At 35.0% G+C, this 21,269-nt stretch overlaps 2 protein-coding genes across 2 annotated transcripts; one reads left to right on the top strand and one right to left on the bottom strand.

The window, feature by feature from the left end:
* The first annotated feature begins 1,854 nt into the window (after nucleotides 1–1,854).
* LOC107600033 (B-cadherin-like) lies at nucleotides 1,855–12,057 on the top strand. Its single transcript, XM_016291801.1, has 15 exons — nucleotides 1,855–1,966; nucleotides 2,397–2,489; nucleotides 2,986–3,135; nucleotides 3,246–3,407; nucleotides 3,539–3,683; nucleotides 3,791–3,957; nucleotides 6,443–6,571; nucleotides 6,667–6,852; nucleotides 7,442–7,686; nucleotides 8,155–8,297; nucleotides 9,429–9,653; nucleotides 9,743–9,967; nucleotides 10,472–10,605; nucleotides 10,687–10,818; nucleotides 11,713–12,057. Exons 1-15 carry the CDS (start codon nucleotides 1,922–1,924, stop codon nucleotides 11,923–11,925), a joined length of 2,394 nt encoding a protein of 797 aa, XP_016147287.1. The 5' UTR covers nucleotides 1,855–1,921; the 3' UTR covers nucleotides 11,926–12,057.
* Nucleotides 12,058–17,817: 5,760 nt separating this feature from the next.
* LOC107600523 (synaptotagmin-5-like) lies at nucleotides 17,818–20,846 on the bottom strand. Its single transcript, XM_016292461.1, has 6 exons — nucleotides 20,713–20,846; nucleotides 19,936–20,114; nucleotides 19,680–19,855; nucleotides 18,665–18,782; nucleotides 18,434–18,567; nucleotides 17,818–18,352 (listed from the first exon to the last, which is right to left on the bottom strand). The coding sequence occupies exons 2-6, from the start codon at nucleotides 20,111–20,113 to the stop codon at nucleotides 18,149–18,151; spliced, it is 810 nt and encodes a 269-aa protein (XP_016147947.1). The 5' UTR covers nucleotide 20,114; nucleotides 20,713–20,846; the 3' UTR covers nucleotides 17,818–18,148.
* Nucleotides 20,847–21,269: the final 423 nt, after the last annotated feature.

Here is a 21,269-nt window from a genome sequence, read left to right on the forward strand (position 1 = left end):
GTAATTAACAATAAAAAACTGATTGTTGAATATTTTTGTTAGGGGGGGGGGGGGGCAGCCAAATAGGACTGTTTTATATAATAGTGCATCACAATCTACATATGTACATTCTACTACTTTATTGGATGTTTGTATAATAGTGGCATATTTAAGAATTTTTGATCTATCATTGCATCCTATAGATTGTGCTATTTTTTTAGAATGGTTTACCACACTGTAAGGATAGATGGATTTGCCATTGCCATTAATTTTCAGGTAAGCCATGTAGTCAGAGCAGTCTGGTTAGAATGCATGAGGTAAGTAAGTCTCCTAAGTGCCTATTTGACTGTTTATTTATCCCCTGCCTTATTCTGACAGTTGCTCATGATTGAATGATCAACTGAAATGCTTTACCTTTTAATGCAATAATCTGTTTCGGGTTATGCTTATGTATGAGGGTGTCCTTAATTACAAGATATGAACTTTACTGCATTAGTAGGGAAGCACTGCTCTTTCGGCCTTCAACTAAAGCTTTTTATGTTTATAGTTTTTCGTTTACTCTGGGAACAATTTGTGACTGTCAAACTGCAGTCTTCATCTACAAGGGAGAATCGTTTTTATTTGAATGTACAATATATGAAGTACATCCTGAATCGTATAGCTTATGATTTTTCTGGGAGGACAGTTTCATAATGTAGCTACTTATGGTTTGATTTAGAAAAATACTGACGATTGTTTACTTCAAAAATTATTTGGGGAGTACCTGGCCATGCATTCTATCTAGTGAGGTAAGAAGACAAGTCTGGCCAACATATACTAAACAACTGAGTTTATGCTCTAATCTGATGGTCATTTGTTGTTCTTGGGTTAAAATTTTGAATGTGCAAGTATAAGAATAGCACTACAGAGCTGTCAGTCTGAAAATGCTGTATGATAATTCATGCTGGGGGAGAGAGAGTAATGTACAACCTTATTACTTCTTTGAGATTTATTTGAAGCTTCAGTAAGTTATATCTGTTTGTCTTGTAAAAGAGTTGCCACTCTAGAGACTGTGAAACTGATGGGAAGTGTTTCTGTGCCATGTTTGTCCCAAGTATGTGTTTTTGCCAAGGGTCTCATGCTATTGCTGTGTTTAACTATATAAAACTATATGAAATATCCTGGTAAAGGTACTATAAAATAAATATGGCTGTTAAAACTGGAAATTTTAGTTTTTCTTTTAAACTCGGCAGCGGTATGAGTTTCTTCTTGTGTTGAACACAACAAAAGGAGATAGTTTGAAGATTGTTGGTAACCAAGCATTCTTCAAAATATCTTCAGTGTTCAACAGAAGAAAGAAACTTGTTTGGCACAATATGAGGGTGGGTAAATATAGACAAAAAGTCTCTTTAAACTGTTCCATAATTAACAGTGTTCCTGGCAAGCTCACCAGATGTGCTGCTGTCAGCATTTACAGTTTATGGAGCATCTCCATCAAAAAACAATTCTTGTGAAGTAATTTTTCCATGATGACACAGCAGCACTTTTGTCTATCTGTTTGCCCTAAGGGTTGATGCATCAAAGCACTATAAACAGTCTTCATTTTATTATAAAATACTAATTTGTTTTGTAAAATAATTTGTAACAAGATGTATTATAACATGTTAAATGACATCCACATACGTAGTTTGTTAAAGCTGCCATTGAAATCTTCCATGCATGTGAGAGTCATGTTTTACTTCATGCTTTTAAACATGCCATTTATATCTGTCGGTAAGCTCATTGTATTGTCTTTAGCACCTTTCCATAAACATGCAAATGCCCCCCCCCCCCCCCACACACACACACACACTGAGATCAGACTTTTGAGTACAGCTTAAGCTGGGAACAGACAAGATAGCGGATAATACACACAGAAAATATATAGTTCTCTTTCTTTATTTTGTTTATTATTGCTGTGAACATGAAGAGATTCACTCATGGAAGTTTCATCTGTGTTTTGTGTCTGGTAAGTGATTTAAGTTATTTTTTCATCTTTTTGTTTTATACATGTTGATATGAAGATCACACTGTCATCTGTTTGTGTTTTGGTCTGCAAATATTTTAAAAGTCCAGACAATAGACCTTACATGATTGCAATAAAATTAAATCTTGATTGTGATATTTTTAATTAAGTACATGTGTACGGGATTATTTTCAGTATTGAATTATCCATTTAAATTAATGAATGTATAATTTGTTAATAGTAACCATGTTTGTAGATTTTATTACACATTGGATAAAGAAAATGAATGTATCGGAGTTAATATGTTTGTGTTCCTTGTTCACCTAAAGGAATCGGAAATTATATGAAATTGTATCAGTTTTTTAATTGCTTAAAGTTTTTTTTTTTTTTTTATCATCACATAAAATAATGCATACTTTATCTGTTTTAACAGATGGTCTTCTCAGAAATCATACCAGAGTATTTAGCAGCCATTCAACTGGGACAGTTCATGCTTGACGAGAGAAACAGCAGCACGCTTTGGCAGGTACATGAATTACACCAATATATCTACAAATGCTTTTTGAATTCCCTGCTTATTTCTAAAATGTATAGTGGCCTCAAGTATTTGGACACTGACATGAAATGCATTGCAAAAACAAGTGGCATCTGCAAACATATTCAAAATTGATCCGAGACATTTTTGCATTTACATTTATCCAAATGCTCATTTTCTTTTCTTTTTTTCTTTTTTTTTGGTTGATTTCGAGTCAGTTTCTCGGAACATAGATGTAGTAGTAGGTGTAGCACATTAACTACACTAATAAAAATTGTTACAGAAACACTTTTCACTTAGAAATTGCTTTAAAATTTCGCAAAGAAACAAAGTAATATTGAATTAAACATAACATTTCAAAGTAGAATGACTGAAATAATATTTTCTTGAAACAAACAAAAAAAAACACTCTTGTAACCACTATATTGTAGCTCAAAAAGCTTTAAAGCATTTACATATGTTTATTTGATTTATATTTGTCATTCAGAGCAGCACAACTCCAGGGTCCCATTATGTCTCAGCGACAGTTATTCCCAAGACATCTAACAGCATGATCAGAAGAAAGAGGGCTTGGTTGATTCCCCCTGTCAGCATTTCTGAAAATGATAAAGGCCCGTTCCCAAAGGAAGTGGTGAAGGTGTATCTCTCTCCTAATATTTTTAATTTGTATGTCATTGTCCTGTTTGTTCTTCGTTTTCATTCACAGAAGCAAAGTTCTAATCTTTCCTTTTATGTTTCGCTCCACAGATGAAGTCCACTGCTGCTGCTTCTATAAATGCTGCACTGATCTATAAAATCACAGGCCCTGGAGCAGATCAGCCGCCCAAGGGTCTTTTCAGAGTGGACAAATATTCAGGCATGTTGTGGGTCACCAAAGGCCTGGACAGAGAGGAAACTGAAGAATACACTGTGAGTGACCTGCGGTGCTCGAAGAACCTAGAATTTAAACATAACATGTTAAAACAATTTGAGTTTGCATGTAACTTTACCAAAGTATTTTGTGTTGATAAATGCTATATATTATGTGTGTCTGAGTGCAGATCACAATTCATGCTTCAGCAGAGGATCAAAGTTACTCTGAAACCCCTGTCAAACTCACCATCAAAGTTATTGATCAAAATGACAACAAACCCTTGTGTACCCAGAATCCTTTTATGGGAGCAGTCCTAGAAAGGGCAAAACAATGTAGGATATGGAGATTCTTCAATCCTTCTCAGACATGTCTTTCAATAACTATACATTTGTTTCTTATAAGATGACAACATAAAATACTATGTTTTATGCTCCTATAGATGTGCCTGTCATACAAGTGACGGCAAAAGACATTGATGACCCCGAAACTGCAAATGGCATTGTGCGTTACAAACTGGTGAGACAGGAACCCAACGGTGGTGTGTTTCGCATTGATCCAGCCAGTGGAGTCATCAGCCTGGCCACTAGGGGTGTTTTGGACAGAGAGGTACTAAAACTGAGTTTGTTTACATAGAGACCAAAACTAAACTAAATTACACTTAAGCTATATATATATTTATATTTCACATGTCTAGTACATATGTAATGATGTTTCATTAATACAGTATATACTTTTTTTATTTACCCCCAAAGAATGGAAGTGAAATGTGTGTTTGCGCTCGGGTTTCTATTTACAGCAATGTAGCCAATCACAGACATGTGTTGATTTCTTGAACACAATGGCCAGAGGTTTTAAAACTTAAGTCAGAATTCACTCACTGCTCAAAATGTTGGAGTTTTTTGTTCAATGCTGAGTTTTGTGTGGTCCCTTTTATTACACATTACCCCCCACATTAGCTAAACATTCTTATACTGTAGCTTACAGCACTGACTGCACTGCGTGTATTATTAGCACAGATGTGGATGTTAGGCTAAATTTTGAATGATCTTGTCTCTCTTATCTGATTAATGGAGCAAAAGGTCTAACGTTAACTTACACAGTTACTCAACTGTTATTCAGGAAACCTAAACCTGATGGTAAACCTCTTGCTTCAAATAGGCTGTGATGCGCACCGAATGAGAAGCGCTGTGCCGTCATGTTCTCACGTTCAAGGCAGCAATCCAAAATCTAATCACTGAACCTTATCACCTTACAGGCAAAAAGTTCACTTCAAGAATGAAGGAGAAAAAAAAGTGTCACAAATTTAGTTGCATCAAATTTAAGGCCATAAAAAGTCTTAAATTGTATAAGAAAGTCTTAATTATGAATTCAGAAGCTCTTAAATTTGGGGATAGAAAGGCAAGAATTCTGATAAGGCTTAATGCGACAATTAAACTTCTAAAGGCTATGATTTCATTGAATAATTATGAGCAGTGCACGTTTCAAAGTCAGGTGCTGTGCTGCTTTGTGTTCTGCCATTACTGGGGAAATCTGCTGGTAGAGAATGAATGTGCATTTCAATAAGCCCGTCTGCCGTAAGCCCAACCAAAGCGAAAATCGACTCATATATAATGCAGACATGCAGAGCTGCAAATGTGAACTGGTGGATCGACAAGAAGATAATGTATTATTTATTTTATTTTATTTATTCAATTTATTTGTACAGGGACAACGCACAACAACAGTGTTGTGCCAGAGTTAGCTATAAAGCTAATTTGCATCTGCAGTCCCTGGGCAGGATGTTGTTACAAAATTACAATATTAAGTCACACACAATACAGTACACACAACACATACAATATCACATCATACTCCATTAAGTTACAAAACCAAGTCAATGATCACACATTTGATTTTCCTTAAGCCATACTTTAAGCGTAGTTTTAAAAATACTAAATGTTGTACACTCTCTAATATTAACCGGTATTAAATTCCATCTTTCTGCTGCTCTAACTGAAAAAGCTGATTGTCCAAAAACAGTTTTCTTAAATTTAGTTGAACAATCACCTCTAACTGATGACCTAGTCTGCCTGATATTATCCTTACAGAAAATCACACATTGTTTAAGAGGTGGTGGTGCAAGATCATGAACTAATTTGTACATCAAGCACACATCAGCAAATAATAAAAAATTGTCAAACGTCAATAATTTATCATTTTTAATAATATTGCAGTGATGATAACTCCTTGGCTTTTTAGCTAAGATTTTCACAGTTTGTTTATAAATAGTATATAATGGTTTTAACGTGGTTATACTTGTATGAGACCAACTTGTAGCACAATAAGATAAATGAGGGAGAATCATTGAATGCATAAAGAGTTTAGCAGCAGCCACAGGTAATTGGTGCCTAATATTCCTTATAATAATTGATTGATGATAAATTTTTTTAATGATTATAATAATTTATATTTTTTTTCTTAAAAATAGTTTAAAGGCTGAAATGTGAAGTTCATCATTTTATAAAACTTTGTTTTTGTGAAGAGCTGTATCTGAACTGTAAATCATGCTTTTTGTCATTTTACAGTTTAATGTTATCACAGACATTGCCCTACCCCGTTCATATGGTATTAATTTTATTTGTGCAGGAATTAAAAAAGGTCTTAAAATCTTAAATTTGAACTTAATCCTGGAGATACCCTGAAGCATAGACTTTAATAAGTCCACAGAAAGATAAATTATTGAAAAATGTCTATACACACTCTTCCAGCCTAGGGAGAAGTGACATAATGTACATTAATGATGTGAGACAAGTATAATGTAATTTTAAAGGTGAATTAAGATTTTGAACAGCTCAGTGCTTCTCGTGCTGTGTGCCCCAGGTAGCCATTCACCCTGGACATTATTAATAAAATAGTTCAAGTTTACTGCTTAATATTTTTGTGGAAACCGTTATGCATTTTGTTTTTCAGGATTAGTTGATGAATAGAAAGTTCAAAAGAACAACCTTTAGTACATTTTGGTAAATTTAGCAAAATTATTAATTTAAATAAAAATAAAAAAATCCCCAAACTTTTGAATGCTGATGTTGTTTCATAATCTCTATGATAACAGACTCAAACTGTGTATAAGCTGGCTGTGGAGGCAGCAGATATGGATGGTCACGGTCTTTCTTCCACCTGTGTGGTCATCATCAATATTACTGATAGCAATGATCACGCCCCTAAGTTCAGTCAAAGAAAGGTAAGTTCATTTTTGGTTTGGATTTAGGCTAGATTTTCCAGACACATCTGGTGTTGAGTAGCTATGAAATGGTTTGTTTGTGTGTGTATTGGCAGTATGCAGGTACAGTACAAGAAAATAAGGCTGGGGAAATTGTTGCAAGGTTGGATGTCACCGATAGAGATGAGCCTTTAACTGTAAACTCAGTGGCAAAGTTCACCATCATCCAAGGCAACGAAAAAGGATTCTTCAACATCAGCACCGGCCCCAGTAGGATGGAGGGAATCATCACAACATCAAAAGTGAATATACATTCATATATCAAGCTAAATATAATATAAGAGTCAGTAATGAATTTAATACTTTTATTCAGCAAGGATGCATTAAATTGAAAGTGGCCGTAAATGTTACAAAAGCTAAAAAATTAAAAAAAAATTATAAAAAAAAAAGCTAAAAAATGCTTTCTAATTATCAGAGAATCCTGAATTTTTTTTTAATTGTTATTAACCAGCAAAACAGTTTTCAACATTCATAATAATAAGAAATATTTCTTTAGGAACAAATAAGCATATTAGAGTGATTTCTGAAAGATCGTGTAAATTTCAGCTTTGCCATCACAGGAATAAATTACATTTTAAAATATTCAAATAGTAAACAGTAAACTATATGTAATGATATTTCACACTATTACTGTTTTTACTGTATTTCTGCTCATAAAAATGCAGTCTTGGTGAGCATTAGACTTCTTTCAAAAATTTACGAATCTTAAAAATACCCCAGATTTTTTTGTCTAGTACAGTGAGTTTTTTTTTTATTTATTTTTTTTTTTTTCTTCATGAGAACTCACATTTTCTTTAGAAAATAAAAATCCTTGTGTCTATATATTTTTAGGGTCTGAACTTCGAGCAAGCCAACAGTTTCTCTCTGCTGGTGGTGGTTGAGAACGAGGTTCCTTTTGCTGTTCCTTTAGTGACCTCCAGTGCTACCATCACCATCACAGTGCAGGATGTAAACGAGCCACCTGTCTTTGAGCCTGCAGAGAAACAGATCATGATTCTAGAGGACCTCGCAGTGGGCAGCACCATCTCCAAATACACGGCCAATGACCCAGACACTGCTAGAGAGCAGAAAATAAGGTTTTACATGGATGCACACACAAAACAACACAATTATACCATGTGTCGTATCATAAAACCCCTTTTTTGTATATTACCCAGCAGGTAGGGCTTTTTATCATTAAATAAAACTATTAAAACATTTGTGTTAATTGAAATAAAGCTGAAATAAAATAAAAATTAAATATTAGATGAAAAACTTGAACAAATTTTTTTTTGAAATCTTGCCTTGACAACTAACTGAAAGAAGTTGAAGCACTAAACTTACCACATAGAAATACATACAAACTAAAACTGAACTCAAACTAAAATAAATTAAACCTAAATAGCAATATAAAAAAATTAACAAAAACACATCCAAACAAAACCCCGGTACAGTTGCTACTGTCAGAATCCAACTTTTTGGGTTTTATTGCACATTTGTTAAGCACCACTCTGTCTGTCATGTGTTTATTTCTGCTGTCACATATTTGTGTGTTGTGATGTCAGATATAAGTTGCTTCAAGACTTTGCAAACTGGCTGGAGATCACAGAGGACACTGGAGTCATCAGAGTCAGGAGCTCACTGGACAGAGAGGCCTCGTTCATAAGAAATGAACAGTACACGGTCTTAGTACTGGCTTATGACAATGGTAATTTAAATAAACCTCCAAATGCTTTTTATTTAAAGGAATAGTTCACTCCAAAATTAGCTGTAAATTTACTCACCCCCATCCAAGATATAGATGCATTTTTCTTCTTCGGAACAGATTTGGAGAAATGTAGCATTACATTACTTGCTCACCAGTGGATCCTCTGCAGTGAATGGGTGCCGTCAGAATGAGAGTCCAAACAGCTGATAAAAACATCACAATAATCCACAAGCAATCCACACCTCTCCAGTCCATCAGTTAACGTCTTGTGAAGTGAAAAGCCACGTCTTTATAAGAAACAAAGCCATCATTAAGACATTTTTAACTTTTGATATTTGGCTTTTGAAGTGAGAGGTCAACAGTGGATGGAGGTTAGGGTTTTTTTACCTGGAGGAAGCGTTATTTTGGATTATGGACTCATATTTTTGCCAGAAGCAATGGTTTAAAGTTAAAATACCTTAATGATGGGTTTGTTTCTTACAAACATGCAGCTTTTTGCTTTCCAAGGCCTTAATTGATGGACTGGATTATTGTGATGTTTTTATCAGCTGTTTGGACTCTCATTCTGACGGCACCCATTCACTGCAGAGGATCCATTGGTGAGCAAGTGATGTAATGCTACATTTCTCCAAATCTTTTCTGAAGAAGAAACAAACTCATCTACATCTTGTATCACCTGAGGTACCGGAGTACATACACTTTCTGACTTTGTAAATGGTCACAGAGAAAATCTGGTGTTCATCATAAACTAAACGACTGAGGATCACACACTATTAGACTTGTCACCTAATTGCTAGCATGACAAATTAAAACAATGTTTTCTGAAATTGGATCAAAATATCAAACATATTTGATGATATCCTCCAACTGGATGGAATCATAGTTTGAAGCTAATAAACCTGGCTAAAATCTGCAGACTGCCTCTGACTTTTGGCAAGTAGCGTTGACTCCTCCGGACTGTAACCTTGAGCAAAAATCTGGACACAAGTCATGTAGTGAATTCAAGCCTGATAGTTCACCAAAAAATTACATTTCTGTCATCTACTGATTCTTGTGTTACTCGAAACACATCTGATGTTGACTTTAGACAAGTTGTCTGGACTACTTTATTTATTTTATGTATCTCTGTAGATGATGAGCCCACCACAGGAACAGGCACATTAGTGATTAAGCTGTTGGATATTAATGACAACGCACCAGTGCTGGAGGAGCGCAGGATCCCGATGTGTCTCAAAGAACCCAAGCCCATCCGTCTGATCATCACAGATCCAGACGGGCCAGAAAATGGCCCACCCTTCATCATGGAGCTACATAAAGAATATCAAAGCAACTGGACCATCATCAGAAACTCCAGCAGTAGGATTGATTCAGCTTATATTAAGTTTTGCTGATCAGTTGTAAATATATTGGATATCTCACACTTCTTCTCTCCCCTCATTTCTCAGGCAGTTTGGTGTGGTTGAACCCACTCAGACGTCTGGCTCTTGGCGATTACAGCCTGGTATTGCGTGTGTACGACTCCAAGATGTTATTTCAGGACAGTTCTATCATAGTGGAGGTGTGTGACTGTAAGGGTGATGACGTTACCTGCTCTAGTGGTATATATGCTGCTGCTGCTGCTGACATCACCCTGTCCATCTATGTGCTAGCGGCCATCTTATGCTTTCTTGGTAAGCAAACAACCTATTATTATGAGTCTTCAAACGAGAAAAATGTGAATATAAATATTATTTTATAATATATATATATATATATTATAATATTTAATATAATGTGTGTGTGTGTATTTATTAAAATTTTTTTTTTAAAGAATTTCATTTTCACAAGTTTTTGTTTAATAAAAATACATTAAAACTATTTTAATGTATTACTGTTTCAATCTATTTTAAAATGTGCAAAGCTGAATTAGATTTTTTTTTTAAAAATCAGGATTCTTGGATGAATCGAAAGTTCAAAAGAGTGGCATTTATTTGAAATAGTCAAGACTTTTATACTGTTACAAAAGCTTTCTGTCACTTCTGATCAATTTACTGCTTCCTTGGTGAATAAAAGTATTCATTTCTAAATAAATTTATATATATATATATAATTTTATTATAATAATGCTGGCCTTTGCAGTCACTACTAATAACATGACTGATGATGTTCAAAAAATAATTTCTTCTTTTCTATAGTGCTTTTACTGTTGCTTCTTCTCCTGAAGAGAAGGTGTGGGAGAAAAGTTCAGTGGGAACCGTTCAGTCAGACAGAAGAAGACAGGGATAATATTTTATGTTACAATGAGGAAGGAGGCGGGGAACAGGACCAGGTACACAAGCTCTTCCACATGTCATGTTCAATCAACTTTACTTTTGTCTTACTGTACTCAGTGTTTATTTATGTGTTACAGGATTTTGATATGGTCCTGTTGTGCAGCAGACCAGAGGTTTTCTCAACATATATTGCCCCGACAGCCTCACCAATGGTCTTCTATCGACAACACCCAGACGAAAATGAAGATATTGAAAACTTCATTTATGAGGTGTGTATAGAAAGAGTGTTCATGTGTATATGCAAAGATCATCGGTGCCCCTCTCCCCTCCATCCTGGACATTTTCCTTACACGATGCTCCAGCAAAGATGTACATAATCCCACAAAAGACTCCGTAATTTGTGTGTTTGCATGCTCATGCACTACAAATCATCTTGCACTGTTCCCCAGCCAGTTGCTTGACTCACGATGTTTCTCTTTGCACATGTACAGTATTATGTGAAGCATTCGTATAGTCCGTATTCTTTTTAGTCTATGTATAGGTAAACATTTATATATAGTATATTCATAGTCAAAATCTATCAGTATAGGTACAGTGTTTGTAAAGCATTCGTATAGTTTTTTTTATTTTATTTATGTATAGGTAAACATTTTTATATATATAGTATATTTATAGTCAAAATCTATCAGTATAGGTACAGTGTTTGTGAAGCATTCGTATAGTTTTTTTTATTTTATTTATGTATAGGTAAACATTTTTATATATATAGTATATTTATAGTCAAAATCTATCAGTATAGGTACAGTGTTTGTGAAGCATTCGTATAGTTTTTTTTATTTTATTTATGTATAGGTAAACATTTTTATATATATATATATAGTATATTTATAGTCAAAATCAGTCAGTAGGCTAGTTGTGTATAGGTTTTACTGTTTTACTTCATTGTTGTATGCCTGTATTTAAGTAGCACCGTGGTCCTGTGAGGCACGACATTTCGTTCCACTGTATGTCCCCACATGAAGCGGAATGACAATAAAGCTCAACTTGAACTTGATGTGCATAAAAGAGTCACCATGATTTCTGCAAGCCTTGTGTTTGGATCAACAAAATTACCATCATAAGTTACATTCATGTGTAAAATACTGGGCTCTATGTTTCTGTAGAATCTGTGCACAGAAGATGATGACCACTATGTGGTGGCGTATGACTCGGTGCTGGTGTTTGCACATGAGGGTGAGGGGTCTGAAGCCGGATCTCTTAGCTCCCTGCAGTCGTCCATCAGTGATGGAGATCAGGACTTCCAGCATCTGCAGAACTGGGGACCTCAATTCAGGAGACTGGCTGACATGTATGCTGGAATAGAAGATAATATGTAATATGTGCTCTGATCACTGTATAGGAGTATGTATATAAGAGTGTGATGTGAAATTTGTTACCAAATATGCTGTAAGTCATTAAAGGAATAGTTCTCTAAAAAATGAAAATGTACTGAAAAATGACTCTCCTTCAGGCCATCCAAGATGTAGAGGAGTTTGTTTCTTCATAGGAACAGATTTGGAGACATTACATTACATCACTTGCTCACCAATGGATCCTCTGCAGTGAATGGGTGCCGTCAGAATGAGAGTCCAATCAGCTGATTAAAAACATAAAAAAAAATATATATATATTTCTGGTTTGTTATTCCTTACTATAGTTTACAATGTATTTGTTTGATCAGAAATATGTTTGCACACATTTTATATTTGCATTATGCAACTGATGCTGTTGAATTAAGTGAATGTATGTAAGATAAGCACCTGTTATTTTGTTGTTCTGCATGAGTTTACATTAGTTGTTTACTGAAGTTTACTTTCTCTTAATACAGTAGTTTATCTCATTATATAATTGTATTTGCTTTATTGTAAAATAAAATGCATAGTTTATTTAATTATTTAACAATAAACACTCTTTAATCAGCAATATATTGAATTTTTATGCTATTTTAACATCTTTTTGTTTTATTAAAAATTTGAATTTATAAAGCTTTAAACAATAAGATTCAGATCAACCAGTATGAAACTATGACTAAACAACCTTTGATCAGATCCTGACAAATTACACATCAGGACTCTCCCTATTGGGCGGGCTTTAAGAGCAAGATCCTGAGAAAGAACTCTGACCCTGTATTTCACAAAGACGGGTGTTCGTCTTGAAGTGAATCCATATATTTGAATGCTTGTTGACTTGTTTTAAACTGATTTAGAAAGGTGTTTCTTATCTAATGCCTGGGATTCCAGAGGTAAGTTATACATTACGTCACTCGTATATCTATAACAGTCACTATAGTCATGTATTAAATTGTTAGTGATTGTAAATGCTACAGTATATGTTTGTTAACCAATCATGAACTACACAACAAAAATTCTAAATCAAATTAGATTTGGCCATATGTAGTCAGTCCATTTGTTGTCATGGTTACTCATGAAATCACTTCTTTTGTCCCAGGTGACTCAGAACATGTTTCAGGAGGGGCTGCATCAGGTGTTTTTTAAGGAACACCCTTTGCCCCGCCCTCTTTCAGCTGACGACTCCACAACTGGAGAGCTGATGGAAGACAGGCTGGTCCGCTGGTTTGGGACAGTGGTCAACACCCGCCTCCTCCTGTCTGGGGTAACAAAAATGTAGTTTAACTGTCGTAGACACCCACCAATCCCAATAAAACTCGGATTTATTGAATACATATGCTCATCTGTAAATGTCAATATAATATTAGACTATATATTCTGAATGGCATACTACCATCTTATATTACTGCAGTTTAAAGTATGTGTACTGTGAATAGTATGCAGATGTTTCTGTATACACACTTGCCAAAATAGTGGTTAACAACCAAAGTTCAAGTCTTTAAGGTCAACTTCACCTTCAGTTTTCAGTTTGACCAGGGTTATTATTGTTAACTAAAACTAAAACCATAGAAAACATTTCCATTACTTGACAGAAAATAAATGTTAATTTAAATTTTTATATATATATATATATATATATATATATATATATATACATTTTTCTATTTCAGCTAGTTTCCAGGGCAACATTTCTCATTTTTGTTTAGTTTAACATGGTGTACTAAAATAACTAAAACTAATAAAATGACTAAAACACAACAAAATTACTAAAACGTTAACTAAAAATTACAATTATTTTTTTTAAATATCTCAAAATATTAACAAAAAACTATAATAGTATATCAGTGATACTAAAATAACAGAGTTTGACAAATTATAGCAGTATCATCTGATATTTACCGTCTTTTTCTTGACTCATCATTTGCCCAGACTGCCAAAAGTTGACATAAACTGGATCAGAGATTAAAAAATAACCATTTTATTTTCAAAATGAATGCCACTTTTTGAATTAAACATGCAACATGATGACAACATGCCATACTATTATTTGAAGCATTTATTATTGCATATGGCTTACTGCTTCACATACTATTTTTGACCAATAGTGGGCAGTTTATACTGTAGCCTAATTCTTGCTTTTGTCCCTCTTTTCTGTCTTTCTCTTTCAGGTTGTTCAGATTTTCAGTGCTGCCTTCTGTATTCTCTCCACTTTCTCTTATTCTTGTTTGACTTTTAGCTGTTCTGCATCTATGACAGCTCCAATATGGTGTAGCCTGTTTGTAAGTGCTCCAGTTAACATTTCTGGTTCCCAAATTTTACAGTAAATCAGAACAAAGCCATAATCAGTCTGACATGCTACAGCCCAACTAATTAGTTTTTCTTATATATATATCTGTTTATGTCAGTATCTAGCCACGGGGTCACTTGCAATTGACGTCCAAAGGAAACCCAAAAAAATCAAAGTAAGTTTGTTTTAAGTCTTTTTTTTTTTTTTTCAAACCACATGTTTATTTTCTAGTTTAGGACAAATGTAATTGTATATTCTTGACATTTCATGATACTAGGCTTCTTGTGTGCTTGTTTGAGTAAAGTGAGATCTCTGCTGTTGTAGGTCATGACTCTGATGGGCCTGAATATCTTCAGCATACTGTTTGCAGTTTGTTCTTGTGTCACCTTTTTTATCAAATCCTCACAAATGGAAAAAGCCATGTACAGAGAAACTGCCAATCAATAATCCACTAGAATTTACCAATGAAATTAGTTCATGGCTCTCTCCATCTCTCTCTCTCTCTCTCTCTCTCTCTCTCTCTCTCTCTCAGCGCATTGGTGTGCATGCAAATGGAAAAAGCCACCCCTCAGCAGGTGCGCATGTACAGAGAAACTGCCAATCAATAATCCACTAGAATTTACCAATGAAATTAGTTCATGGCTCTCTCCATCTCTCTCTCTCTCTCTCTCTCTCTCTCTCAGCGCATTGGTGTGCATGTGCTGAAGGGCAGTGGTTTCATGTCCATCCTCCAGTGTATGTTAGCAGCCATATACATGCTCTTTCTGATTTGGAGAGGTATGAAGTCCTACAGCACCCTCTACAGACAGGACTACATCACCATAATCCAGGTACAACATTCACACATTCAAGCTTCAAAATATTATGAATACAGTATTAATACAGGTTTTCTGCCGGTCTTAAAAAGCAAGTCTTAATTCACCCTTCCAAAAATTAAGGCCTAAAAATGTATTAAAGGGGTCATATGATGCGATTTCAAGTTTTCCGTTCTCTTTGGAGTGTTACAAGCTGTTCGTGAATAGATAAGATCCCTAAAGTTGGAAAGACTCAAAAGTCTCAAACCCAAAGAGATATTCTTTATAAAAATTAAGACTTGTCCACGCCCTCCTAAAATGCCTCGTTCTAACACGCCCCCACATGTCTACATCACTGTGTGGGTCACTACGTCACAAGATTTGCATAACACCGCCCAAATGTTCACGCAAAGAAAGAAGGCGTAACTTTGATTCTTGCTGTAGTATTGTTGCCGCCGCCGCCATGTTGTGGAGACACTGTGTGTTTCGTTGTGAAAGCGAAACTACTTTGTTTGGCCTTCCAAAAGAGGACACAACTAGAAATCAGTGGTTAAGTTGTATTTACAACACCGTTCCAGAACAGTTCAACCCAAATATTCAGATGTGTGCAGCGCATTTTATGGAGGACGAGGACTGTTTCCTGGAAGAGTAGCCTACAATGCCGGTGTTCTGACAAATAATGCTGACTCACAGCCTGTAAGTATGCTTTCATATTTAAAGGATTTGCCTCTGATGATTCAAAGGCGAGTTTTGAGCAGTGTAGAGTAGCGCTTGTTGTTTGTCATTTCTCCGATCACAAATGCAGACATGGTTTTATGTTTACGCGGCGAGATGCGATGCAACTCGTAAAAATACAGTGTAAGTCATTATGATCAGTAATTATGTCCCCAGTGGATGCAACAAATGCCTCGTTTGTAATTGGTTTTATTGGCGTTGTCTCATCGCGCCGGGACACGGCATTACAGTATGATAAGCGGTGTAACATTTCCGTCACACGCTTGAGGTATTCGGCTAATCACAACGCACTGGATAGCTGGCCAATCAGAGCACACCTCGCTTTTCAGAAAGATGAGCTTTGTAAAAATTGACGCGTTTCAGAAAGGCGGGGCATAGAGGAGAAACAATAATGTACAGTATGTGGAAAATAATGTTTTTTGAACCTTAAACCACATAAACACATTTCATTACAACAAATACACAAAATAATGTTATTTTTTAGCAATGTCATATGACCCCTTTAAATTGGAGCAGAAAGTCTTAAATTCGTAAAGCCATGGCATTAAATGTTGAATGCATTACTAAAAATGAATATCTTCCTCAATATTTTTTGTCTTGTCTTCCAGTACAAATGTATAAACATTCTCAAATCAAGAAACATTTGAGATGCAACATAAAACTCTTTCTGAGAAATTGATCAAAATTTAGCGTATGATTAAAAACAAGAACAATAATGTTAATGAAATATGAAAACTTGTTTTTGATTTGAATTAAGTTGATTTTTCTGAGCCGATTGGCAGAATTTTATCAGAAAACAAGACTTCAACAAGAATCTTCAGACATTTTCACTGGAAATCGAGACAAAAATACTGATGAAGAACATCACTTTTTTGGAGTGTGATCAGAACGTACAGTAAAAGTTATTTCCATATGATAGCTAAGCTATTTTTGGTAAATTAATAGAAAAAAGTAATGAGAGATCTGTTGGAACTTGTATTTTCAAACTTTGTGTCGATAATACAACTCATTCTGTTCTCCCTAGACTTTTACATTTAGAGAACATATTGAAGTATTGTGTTCCCTTGAATTTATTCCTTAAATTTTCATTAATTGGTCTTTTAAAAAGTCTACTTTGAACATGCAGAAACCTTGTAATGTTTATTATATAGTTAATGTAGTTAATATAATATAGTTAAATCTGACCTCTGTTTGTCTTAGAACTCAGATGAACATGCAGATCCACTGCTGGAAAATGAACAGTTCAGCCTTTGAACGGTCGGTGTGTGAAATCAGGAAACCTATGCAAACAAATATATGGCTTATTTTATTTTATCAAGAGAATAAATATATTTTTAAGCTTTTGCACCCAGGTTTACAATGACAAATAAGTGATATTGCAAAAACCTGAATATATATATATATATACTACATATTTCCGTTTGTGAAAATCCCAAACAATATATGAACATAATTTATAAGTTATAGTCAATGTATAATTTATATGCATTCAATACATATGCATGTCATTTGTGAGGATCAACAAGGATTTTGTGTATTTTTATATTTATATACGTCATACTGTTGATTCTATGAAGACAACATAAGATTAAAATTTACCATGTTTACTTTCTTAACAGTTTTTAAAGGGATAGTTCACCCAAAAATGAAAATTCTGATATTTTGAAGATTGTTGGTAACCAAACAGTTGCCGGTAGCCATTGACTTCCATATTTCCCCCCCCATAATATGTATATCAATGGCTACCAGCAACTGGTTACTAACATTCTTGAAAATGTCGTCTTCTGTGTTTAACAGAAGAAAGAAACTCATACAGGATTGGAACCACTAGAGAGTGAGTAACTGATGACTGATTTTTCATTTTGATCTGTTTAAGGGTCTTATGCACAACTCATTAGTGGACATTATATTAGAGAAAAATAATTATGCAAATGATTGCATAATCAAAATGTAATAGCGTTATCCATTTATGAAATGACTTCTGCATAGGCAAGGAAAAATAATAGCAACTAATAATGTCAACCTACTTTTCACTAATCAAATACCAATGGATTTTGTCCTGGTTTTCATTATTTCCTCATGAATATTCTGTTTTACTCAGGAATATGGTATTATTACAGATGTTGCATTGTGAATGCTGTTTCATGTGGTCTAAGACAGTTTGTACTCCTTTAATACATCATTTAATGTGTCTTTGTACATGTTGCACACAAGATACTGAAAATTAGTGAGGTTCTGGTTATTAATGTGGCTGAAAGAGATGAGATTTTACCAGATCTACCTCAGACTTTCCCCACATACACAGACATGCATACATATACACACAAACTTCACAAATGAAAGCAAACCGCTGAATATTTCAGTATACACATGCTCACACAAAAACCGCACAGCTTCATTTCTTTGTCAGTTCGGCATCCACGTCCTCTTCAGGTTTAAGGGCGTGCCATTGGGCGATGGGTCGTCTTGGATTGGCTAACATATCTGACCAATGGCGTTGCTCTGTTCCTGTGCTGTTCAGTCCAATGAACACCTTTCCAATGGCATCATTCTTCCCAATTTTGTCATAGTCCAGGACTGTCACCACAACCTGCACTTTCTATTAGGAGATAGAAAATAAGTCAAGAACCATTAATGTGTTCAGTTTCAAGATGGACAGAAATTAGAACTTCAGCTCTACCTGAATCTGCTCAGATGGCACTTCAAAGCTAAATGATTCGTTGTAATATGGGTTCAGTGTGTTCTTCTTAGTTGTGGTTTTCTTTTTCTTCAGTCTTTTGCCGTTCTGCATCAGGTGGATTTTTACATATGGGTCTGTAGAACAGATAATTAATGTCAGAATTAGTAAACTGGGAAATTACATTTCAGATCTGTATTCTGAAATGTGTCAGAATATTATAGGTCACTTCACCCGAGAGACCACCCACATCCATTTTTTTGAGGTTTTTGGCCTCCAGAACGACAACAGTCAGCTTTCCAGCAGTGGGTACGTAGCGCAGAGACAAGCAAACATCACCTAACTGCTCATGCTGTTGAGTCAACAACGAAAAGTCAGGTATTATTTCACTCTTCATTCTGAAATCAACACATTTCTGTCACATGCAGGTGTAGAGGTGTAATTCATGTATACAAATATAATAATATTTTATTTCTAAGGAAATAGAAATGTAAAATATCATTAAAAAATGAGATGAGTATTATCAGTTGTTAATACATTTTATTTTCAGTATGAATTACCCTTATATCTTTGCATAACAAATGTATATCATTTTTATATTTTACATGCATTTATTATGTAAAATATAAAATGCTGCGTGAGTGTATGTGCGCGTGAGTTCACTTGGATGGTTTAAATGCAGAGCACAAATTCCGAGTATAGGACACCATATTTGGCTACACATCACTTCACTTTCACTTTAATTAAGATTTGTATGCAAGTAAGTGTTTAGCATAAATAAATGTATCTAATTTTATTATAAATGATATTCATTTGAAATATTACTTTTTGTTGCATACATTTATATATGAAAATATTAAAATTTGATATTTTATAAATATGTCAGATATGAATATACAGTATCTCACAGAAGTGAGTACACCCCTCACATTTTTGTATGGAGCTGGTGGATGTTAGAGACCGTGCGTTCCTCCACAGATGCTCAATAGGGTTTAGGTCTGGAGACATGTTTGGCCAATCCACCACCTTTACCCTCAGCTTCCTTAGCAAGGCAGTGGTCGTCTTGGAGGTGTGTTTGGGGTCGTTATCATGTTGGAGGTTTGGCATTGGTAAAATGTGCTTGGAAAAAAATATGAACAGAACATCGAAATCCCTAATAATAATTACACACACATTGCATGTATGTGTGTACACACACACACACACACACAAGACATAAATTCTATTCAATTTGTCTAATAATTTGTACCTGTTTTGTTCTGTCCTCTTTCACATTTGACAGGTTAATGGTGTTCTTTTCATTTTTCTCTTTTCCACCCTTTTCCTTTTTCTTCTTAAATACCATCTTCTTGCAGAAACACAGGCAGCAGCTGAGCGTGATGAGGACTATGAGGAAGCCGAGGGCCACCAGAGCCCAGGATGGTACTGAAATGACACACACAGGAACAACAATAAATACACAGGTAAGTGAGTGTTTATGTGTGTGAGAGAGACTGTGTACTCACATGGGACTTTATGAAGCTTATTCAGAAACTTGCTTCTGATGCTATGAGCCAAACTCTCTGCGGTTGTAGTTTGAGGCTGAATGGTCGTGGGTGGAGAACTCGGAGGTCCAGGTATCTTTGATCCATTCTGTGCTGGAGATGAGGAATGACCAGCCAGTAGTGCATCACCCTCATGCATTCTGAGGACATGCAATGGAGAAGTGCATTATCTGAAGAGTTGCATGTGACTTTATAAAGTTTTGAACTCTCTAATAACCTTTGGCATTTGCACAGATGATAGTGAGCGTAATGCTGATGCACTGGAAGCTTATTATAAGGTGTAAAGGCAAAGGCAGGTTCACATTCAGCACATACAGAAGGTGACATGATGCTCCTTAACCTTGGATTATTTTGAGAAATGCTGAGTAGGAATTCATTGATTTTCTCTCTATTTACAGTGAAATGAGACACAGAAAGCCAGTGACACTGATACCCCCGAGACACTGATACCCCCGACTCAAACTTAGACCTGAATATCTAGCACAAATAATAATAAACATGCATTTATATATACACAACACCAATACGATTCCATCAAACAAGTCCTTCTGATAATGCAAACCTTAGAAGCTTTCATATAAAAGTATTTATTCATTGATTAGTTTATATAAAAATGCATGGATAACCTTAGACACAACCTGTGTTTGTATGCACATAAAAGTTCACTGTTAAGTGTGTATGTAATATAAGGATTGTAAAAAAAATCACATTCTATATTTCAGGAGGAAGAACACTTACCTGCAGCTCTGATTTAGAAGTGCACTCGACAGGCAGGTTATCTGAATTACTATGAAGAAAGAACAGAAAATTAAAAACTTAAAACTAAGGTCATCTGAGAGAGATGTCTTGTGCGTCTTGGCAAGACTCTTTCTTTCAAAGAAAGAAAATATCAAGATGTTGACGGAGTTTAACACTGCTAGAGAGACGATGAGAGAGAGAGAGCATCCAATTGCAAGCTGTGCAGCAGAGGGTGGAGACATATGGAAGTTATGACAGGTTTTAATGAGGGATGATAAAAACAATTTGAAAATTAGGGGTCACATTAAGATACCGATACTGGTTATTTCCCAAAATGTTTGGAGGACATACATAGGCATTTCTAAATTATGGTTGCTACACCGTATAATAAAATCCGTTAAAAGCAAGCTTGTCTTTAACAAATATATTTGGCTCATGTTTTAATTTTGCATGCTGATTTGAGAGCATAAGAAATATAAACTATAGTTTATTATAGTTATATTATAATGTATAAATATGTCAAATTAATAATACATATTTATAGCCTGTATTTTTAA

Source organism: Sinocyclocheilus grahami, unplaced genomic scaffold (genome assembly GCF_001515645.1).
Source record: "Sinocyclocheilus grahami isolate Dianchi unplaced genomic scaffold, SAMN03320097.WGS_v1.1 scaffold14.1, whole genome shotgun sequence".
Lineage (NCBI taxonomy): Eukaryota > Metazoa > Chordata > Actinopteri > Cypriniformes > Cyprinidae > Sinocyclocheilus > Sinocyclocheilus grahami.

What these genes read in the sequence shown, in the direction of transcription:
- LOC107600033 (XM_016291801.1), top strand. Translation starts at nt 1,922, where the DNA reads ATGAAGAGATTCACTCATGGAAGTTTCATCTGTGTTTTGTGTCTG. An exon ending in GGGGTGTTTTGGACAGAGAG is followed by an intron (nt 3,958 to 6,442) that starts GTACTAAAACTG and finishes CTATGATAACAG; the next exon opens with ACTCAAACTGTGTATAAGCT. An exon ending in TTGAAAACTTCATTTATGAG is followed by an intron (nt 10,819 to 11,712) that starts GTGTGTATAGAA and finishes ATGTTTCTGTAG; the next exon opens with AATCTGTGCACAGAAGATGA.
- LOC107600523 (XM_016292461.1), bottom strand. Translation starts at nt 20,113, where the DNA reads ATGCATGAGGGTGATGCACTACTGGCTGGTCATTCCTCATCTCCAGCA. An exon ending in TAAGCTTCATAAAGTCCCAT is followed by an intron (nt 19,856 to 19,935) that starts GTGAGTACACAG and finishes GTGTCATTTCAG; the next exon opens with TACCATCCTGGGCTCTGGTG. An exon ending in TGCCATCTGAGCAGATTCAG is followed by an intron (nt 18,353 to 18,433) that starts GTAGAGCTGAAG and finishes ATCTCCTAATAG; the next exon opens with AAAGTGCAGGTTGTGGTGAC.